Genomic DNA, 8042 nt, shown 5'->3' with positions numbered 1-8042 from the left:
CTACACCAAGCAATCAAATTCTGAAAGACTGCCGTAAAGGTGCGCACAACAACACTGTTTGGGATTCGTTATTAACATATTTTATACTTATTTCTACAATTATATAATGAATCCTAAACCACCTTGTGTTGTTTTGCATATTTTTTTTTATTTTTTTTAAATCAGCTGGTTTGCTGCTCAAAATGTTGTTTGCAGGTGTATACACTTTATTCATTTTAGAGCAGCACACTCCCGGTAAGTTGCTCATTCTTACAAGAGGGAAAGACGGTTCAAATTTGGATCTACTACATTATGGAACAGCAAATACCACTGTGTGGGTGAAATGTGAATTACCTCTTCAAGTTGTGCCTTTGGGTAATACATTTTTTTTAAATCAAAATACGCAGTTTGTCAGAGAGCAATGAATAGGCTACAGGTAGGCCTAGTGGTAACAGTACTCAACATCTGTATAGCATACGCCCAACCACCTGACGAAGGTTTTAGTTGTTTTATCAGGACTACTGGTGAGTTGGACCTCATGGCCCTGAAGGCTATAACACATGGCCTTATAATTTGGATTCCATGAGGAGACACAGACATAGGGTAGACTGGGTACAGTTGAGACATGTGTACAGTTGAGACACCTTAAATAACTTGCGTGCGCAGCAAGCACACGTTGTGATTTTTGTTGTGCACATGCGTATTAGTGTCCTCTTTGATCGTGGAAAATTTGAACAACAGATACATCTCCGATCTGAAGATATCAGCAAAAGTTTTTTTTTCTAAATTAAGACTTCACCATGCACTCTCCACAATGAATAGCTTATCCTTATGTGACTGTTAAACGTAACTGGTAAACAAAAGTTATTCTGTGCCCTAAAAACTGGCATATTTCATGATATTGTGTCATGCAAGGTCATTGAAAAATTTAGAGAAATGTGCGAGGTGGTCAGCGGGGTACAGTTGAGACACTCGTGTCTCAACTGTACTGTCTCAACTGTACCACATATAGGTACAGTTGAGACAACGTTGAGACAAAAAGCACCTTATTTTTATGAGCTAATTGTGGAAAATATAAACTACTTATGGGTATTATTGATTGATAATATCTTAGTCTACAAGCTAATGAAATGTCATGTAGCATGTCATGTGGAAATTCACTTGTTTTCAGTATCTATTTTTGTGTGAAAAATCAAAATGCAAAAAGTGTTTCAACTGTACCCAGCCTACCCTACATTTCACCCATAATTTATTTTTAAGCTTCATAACAGTGCAGCTGTCAGACAAACGCAGTAAGTATTAATATACAAATAATGATGAGAATATGAATAACGGTAATAAAATCAAATTAGCCTATTGAAGTGTAGTTTTTTATTTTTTTTTATGTTGAAAGAAATTTGAAATTAATTCCTAACCAATCACAGTTAGGCATCAATTTCCTCTGCCCTACCCTCTTGTGGAAAACACCTCACTAACCAATCACAGTTATAGGCCGTAAGGTGAAGACGTTTTACGTTTAATCCCGTTCCCATATATGGGGCACTAAATTATTTTCATTCTAATAAAAAGATTTATTGTTTTTGGGCGAGAAAATAAAAGTTCTCCATGTGTAATTCTGCAGTATTTTATTAATTACTGTTTAAAGTCGGCAATAGTTCTTTCCTCGCGTAATCATATTTTGATAATCAGTGATGAGGCTTCGCGGAACAATCGTCACGTGCTTCCCGCTAGACCAATAAGGTGGCCGCTTTTTTGGGGCGACAGGTAAACATTAGTCCAAGATGTCTGCGCCCTTGTCAATATCAAGTAGTGAAGAAGAGGAAATTACGGCCAGACCTCCTTCAAAAGTCCGTAAAAAGTATTTTAAACAATGCTACATGCATCTCACTTCCATAAAGAAAGAAGAAACAAAGGATTTTACTCGCACACGGTGGGATACATTCAGAAACTGCGTCAAACGGTGGCTTGGCTTGCAAGGTGAGAATCAGAGAATAGCAGAAACATACAAACATTGTCTAGAAATCGAGTTTGACAATGTTCCCGAAGACGCTGGGTTTCACTCCACTTGCTACAGGCGTTTCATTGACAAAAAGCGCTTGGATGCGGCCGAGAAACGGACCACACAGCGTCCTGGAGCTCAAGATCAAGGCCAGTCTGTGCCATCGGGTAGTAACGTTAGTATCGCTACAGTTGAATGTCCGACAAAAAAACTTAGGTCCAGGACCGGCCTGCCAGTAGCTTGTGCTGGTCCTGTGCTTCCTGCCTTGTGCATAATTTGTAAGAAAACGGACAAGTACATTACTGTGGGAGGCAAACGCCAGAAGGACCATCTTTCACAGGCAGAAACGTTGTCAGCAGGTAGGTCAAAACAAAACACACACACACACACACACACACACACACACACACACACACACACACACACACACACACACACACACACACACACACACACACACACACACACACACACTTTAAATTACATAATTTATTTAATGTTAATTTTATAGATAGATTTGCATTGTTTTGCACTTTTATTCCTTTATGCTGGGCTATATACCATGGCTAACTTTTAATTACAATTACATAATTTATTTAATGTTTATTTTACAGTCAGAGACTGATTTGGATGGTTTTGCATACAGCTACAGCCAGAACACTCAATATTGTTGAACTATTAACACTTGCTTTGTTTTTTTATTTTCTTTATTAGTTTAATTATTTTTTATTTTTTTATTTACAGGCCAGTTGCTGAAAGCTGCTGAGATGAAGGAAGACACTAGCATTCTTGTGCATATTCGAGACAAAGACTGTGTGTCTCTGGAGGTGCGATACCACAAGTCCTGTTATAGACAGTACACCAGGTTCTTGACAAAGTCTAGTGCAACGGTTACTGGGACCTCAGAAGAACAGTGAGTTATTACATTATTATATTATATATCACATTTCAAAAGTAAAGCATTGACCATCTACATTGTCGATTTGTCTGTAAACACAGTCTTGAATTCACAGCTATTGCACCACTAATTCAAAATGACAAAATGTTTAGTGATCTGTTAAGGTAGAAGAAACTAGAAATAATTTTCTTGCTGAATAATAAAAATAAATAAATCTCGAAGCACTTTGGCAGCGTTCGATTTGCTTGTATTTATACTACATTTAAAATTGAAGCCATTGTGCAGTAGTTATGCCACATAAAGTAATACATCTTTTCTGTTTTTAATGCGTTTTCTTTTCAGAAATGAGTCAACCTTCGATGCCAGCTACAAGATCTTCTGTGAGAGGATCATCCGCCATAGAATAATTGTAAACCAAGAGGTGTTGACAATGACTCAGCTAAGAAGGATCTTTTTAAATCTGGTGAAAAAACATGAAGATCTTGATGCTTCAAACTACAGGTAATTTGAATACTACGCGTGTCTTTGGCACATTTGGAAAGAACGTGTATCCAAAAAAACATTCTCACAAAAATGGAATTCATAATAATCATAATCATATTTTATAACATGTAGAATCTGTAAACAGTGTATTTTAACTTTTTTTTTTTTTAAAGTCAGTGTGAATATATCTTTATTTATACCATTGTGATCATCTTTCACTCAATCTTTTTGATTCAGGCAGGATAAATTGAAGAGGAGGTTGGCCCGTGATTTCCCACAGCTGGTGTTTCACTCCCCCAAGAAGCGCAACATCAGTGAGATGGTTTTTGTGGAGACATTGTCTGCAGATAAGCTGATAGACAGGCTACCTCATCCATCAGGTACAGAAACAACAGAGTCAACTGAGGTAACTAGCCAAAGTGACTGTGAAAACAGGGCTAGTGCAAAAGATGGTCCACAAAGACCAACTTCAATGGCCTCTATCAATACTGCAGAGGACACAAGGACACTTTACAGTGCGGCATTAATATTAAAGATGCTTCTATGTGACTCTCCCGGTATGAAATGCCCGTGGCCACCCACATCAGATGACTTAAATGTGAGCGACGCAAAATCTGTCGTGCCAATTGAACTGTACAATCTGATTTCCTGGATTATTGGTGCAACTGAGGAACCAACACTGGCCCATTATGTTGATATTCCAGATGATTTGAACCTAAAAGTGATATCTATCTGTCAAGACATTGTGTATCTTGCATCTAAGGGCCGGAGGCAGACCCCTAAATCATTGTGTCTTGGTCTAACGGTTCGCCATTTAACAGGTTCATCACAAATTGTGTCACTTCTAAATAGACTAGGACATTGTGCATCATGGGACACAGTTGTCAGTCTAGACACTAGCCTTGCCCAACTTCAACTAGTAGAGGGCAGAGACAAAATACCAAAGGGATTCTCAAAGAAGGCTCCTACAATACTTGTGTGGGACAATATTGACTTTGGGGAGGAGACACTGTCAGGTCGTGGAACTACCCACCACACAAATGGGATTATGCTGCAAAGTTCTGTAGGTGAACCTGTGTCAACAACAAACAGACAACCACTACAGAAGGGAGTTTCTTCATTGAAAGCACCCCCTAGCATCCCTGTAGAACAGTACCATCAGTCTAAAAGACAAGGGCCACAGAACTTGTTTCATCATGAAAGTGTTCCATTACAGGCGGACGCATACAAATTGAACACGGTGTCTGCTGTACAAACTGAACTGGCATATGTTTTTGTAAAGTCCATAGATGCTGAAAGATGCACAATACCAAGCTGGACAGGTTTCCATACATTGCTTCAAGGTGATTGCACTCTGCAAAAGTCAGCACTGTATTATCTTCCAGTCATTGAGGCTTCACCGACAGAGATGTCAACAGTAAACACAATTCTGAAGCGAAGTGTCCAAATTGCTAATCAGCTAGAACTGGACCATATAGTCTTAGTTTTTGACCAAGCTATATATGCCAAAGCTCAGCAAATCCGCTGGAAAGATGATGACATTACTCAGCGTATAGTGATTAGACTAGGTGAATTTCACACATGCATGTCCTACCTGAGCATTCTAGGAAAAAGGTTTGGAGATGCAGGACTGCAAGACATACTCATTGAGTCTGAAGTTGTTGCCCCAGGATCCATCAATGGAGTGATCAGTGGTCATCATTACAACCGCAGCATGAGGGCACACAAACTTCTGTATGAGAGTCTGCAACGCATCAGACTTCTCACCTTCTTAGACTCTCTGCCACCAGAAGAGAGATATGAGTGTCTGGATGTCATCAATGAGATCAAATGTGCATTCCTGGACAGAACAATGGATGTTTTGTGTGCAAATGAGAAATTTGACAAAATGTGTTCGAAATATGAAGACTTTGTTAAAAGAAGAAGTGCAGAAAACCCAACGTTTGCCTTTTGGAGTTCATACATCGACATGGTACAGATACTACTCCTATTTGTGAGAGCAACACGAGAATCGGACTGGCAGCTTCACCTGTCAACAGTGCGCTTGATGATGGCATGGTTTTTTGCGTACGATCGTGTAAATTATGCTAGGTATTTACCTTCATACTGGCTGGAAATGGTCAATTTGCCCCTCACACATCCTTCTTGCCACAGTGAGCTCAGTGTTAAAGGCCAGTGGACTGTCCAACGTCAAAGTGTCCATGGATTTGCTTCGATTGCTTGTGACCAGGCCATTGAGCAAACATGCAACAGAGATTCCAAGACAAAGGGTGGTTGGACAGGGTTAACACAGAATCGAGCTGCAGTATATCGCTGGATATTGTCGCAACATGAAAGGGCTGCCATAGCAAGACAATGTGAGGCAATGGCAGGTAAATCTCCCGATATAAGGAAACGGAAAGACCTTGACAGCACACGAATTCATGCTGATGAAAGGGCTGTGACCAGAATCATTTCCACCCTAGATTCCATGCTGAATCCTTTTGACACACACCAAGATGGCATTGTGTGTCTTAGCTCTGGGACAGTAGCAGCTGAAGAAATCATGAGGGATTTGCTCGCAGCTCCGGAAAAGGGTGAAAATGCTGTCAAAGAGTTTATGGACCAAAGACTGTTATCACCATCAGTTGACATATTTGCTCCCATCAAAACACAAAAACTGAAGACCTTTAGTGACCAAGCAAAGACAAAGAAGAAATCTGCAGCAGGCAAAGAAGTGATTCTACGTGCCGACAAGAAACTATTCTCCAGATTACTCATCATAGGTCAAAGTAGAAAGATAGACCTGCGGGAAATTCTGTCTTACTCCTTGGGAACTGTGTCATATCCTTTAGCCAGTGCTGATGGTTCACTTGCTAAAACAAACAAATCAGCTCTTATGGATTTATTGGAAACCAAAGGTGGAGGCTGTTTAGTTGACAAAGTTCCGACAGATGGAGCTATTCTCTTTGATGGCATGGCAGTCATTCAAGCCATTCGGTCCATACCAAGTACCTTTGGAGAGCTTGCAGAGACCATACTGCAGTACATAGTCAAGCTTGCTCTGAAACACAACTGTACACGGATAGACTTTGTGATTGACCAGTATCCGAAAATGAGTATTAAAAACCTAGAACGGTCACGTAGAGCTGGTGGTGGTACACAACTGGTGAAAATTTATGGACGGGATCAGAAGACACCAACACAATGGAAAAAGTTTCTATCAGATGGAACAAACAAAGAAGCACTGGCAGAATTCCTCTATGTTGTGTGGCGAGAGGCTGATCTTACCACTGTGGGCAAGGACTTAAGCTTGTACATAGCACATGGAGACCTGTGTCACTGTGTGACAGTAATGGAGGGTTTACAAACTCTCAGTGCTGTTGAAGATCTGACATGTGATCATGAGGAATGTGACACCAGGGTGTTTTTACATGCACAACATGCTGCACAGGAACATCAAACTGTAGTCATCAAGAGCCCTGATACTGATGTGGCTGTGATTGCTTTAAGTCTGCAGCCAGATTTACCATGTAGGTTGTATTTTTTCACGGGGGTTGGCAACAAAACCAGGCTCATTGACTTAGCTAAGGTGTCGTCAGCTCTTGGTACAAGTGTCTGTTTGGCACTTATTGGGATCCATACCTTCTCCGGTTGTGACTCTACAAGTGCCTTTTATGGCAAAGGCAAAAGAAAGGCATTCTCTGTTGCTTGTGAGAAAGAGGAATATCTGACTGCATTTACTAATCTGGGTAGCAGTTTTAACCTAGACCAGTCTACATTTGAGCTACTTTGCACATATGTGTGCCACCTGTATGGCCAGTCATCTGCTGAAAATGTGAACGATGCAAGATACAAAGCATTCTGCATGGCGTCGTCAGCTTTACCAGAACTATCTATGCCCCCAACAAGTGACGCCCTGTACCAACACTGCAAAAGGGCAAACTACCAAGCAGCCATAATGAGACATTCTCTGAAAGGTATAATGTGTGCCCCTTCACCTGTTGGCAATGGATGGCACCTCGAGGATGGTGAGTTAACAGTGACCTGGATGACTAGGAATCCTGCCCCTGAAAGTGTGTTGCAGGCAGTCCACTGCAGTTGCAAGCATAGCAAATGCGAGACTGGAAGATGTTCCTGCATGTCTGCAAGACTGTCTTGTACTGATTTATGTCGGTGCCAAAATTGTGCAAATGTTTCACAGGAAACAGAGGAAAGACCTACATGGGATGATGGCTCTGATAGTGATAGGGATGATACCGATGAGTAAATATGCACTGAGTTGTAATTTAAGGTGATTTTGAGCTGTAAATAATCTTTTGTAGAATTGTAAAAAAAAAAAATGGTAGCAATCAAAATTAAGGCGACAGGGTAGCCTTTCGAGTCATTTCAGCCAACTTAGGCCAAACTGTGCTTATATTTGTATTTTTATGTGATAACACAGTACCTACTGAAAATTTTGATGTATAAAACATATCAGTTTTGCTAAATTTATAATGTTTCTGTTTAATTTTGCTTGGTGCCAATCTGTGAAATTGAAGCATATTTTCTACAAATGTGCCATTTTTCATGGTCTACATTCACACTTGAGTATATAATGCACCAAAACCTGTCTCAAATGTTTAGGTATATGTATAAATGTCAGTTTGAGAGATATTTTGTGTTGCTAAAATGTATATAAATAAAGTTACAAACAAAACCAGC

General features: G+C 40.1%; 1 protein-coding gene across 1 annotated transcript; it reads left to right on the top strand.

The window, feature by feature from the left end:
* The first annotated feature begins 1631 nt into the window (after positions 1 to 1631).
* LOC306999652 (uncharacterized protein) lies at positions 1632 to 8042 on the top strand. The gene is made up of 4 exons (XM_079614528.1): positions 1632 to 2337; positions 2723 to 2891; positions 3219 to 3377; positions 3597 to 8042. Exons 1-4 carry the CDS (start codon positions 1761 to 1763, stop codon positions 7606 to 7608), a joined length of 4917 nt encoding a protein of 1638 aa, XP_079470654.1. The 5' UTR covers positions 1632 to 1760; the 3' UTR covers positions 7609 to 8042.

This window comes from Phoxinus phoxinus, assembly GCF_949152265.1.
Source record: "Phoxinus phoxinus genome assembly, chromosome: 5".
Taxonomy (NCBI): domain Eukaryota; kingdom Metazoa; phylum Chordata; class Actinopteri; order Cypriniformes; family Leuciscidae; genus Phoxinus; species Phoxinus phoxinus.
The sequence above is the reverse complement of the archived record's forward strand: the minus strand, read 5'-3'. Positions and strand labels throughout refer to the sequence as shown.

Coding starts and splice junctions, on each gene's coding strand:
- LOC306999652 (XM_079614528.1), top strand. CDS start 1,761: ATGTCTGCGCCCTTGTCAATATCAAGTAGTGAAGAAGAGGAAATTACG. Junction 2,892..3,218: donor ACTGGGACCTCAGAAGAACA/GTGAGTTATTAC, acceptor TTTTCTTTTCAG/AAATGAGTCAACCTTCGATG. Junction 3,378..3,596: donor CTTGATGCTTCAAACTACAG/GTAATTTGAATA, acceptor TTTTTGATTCAG/GCAGGATAAATTGAAGAGGA.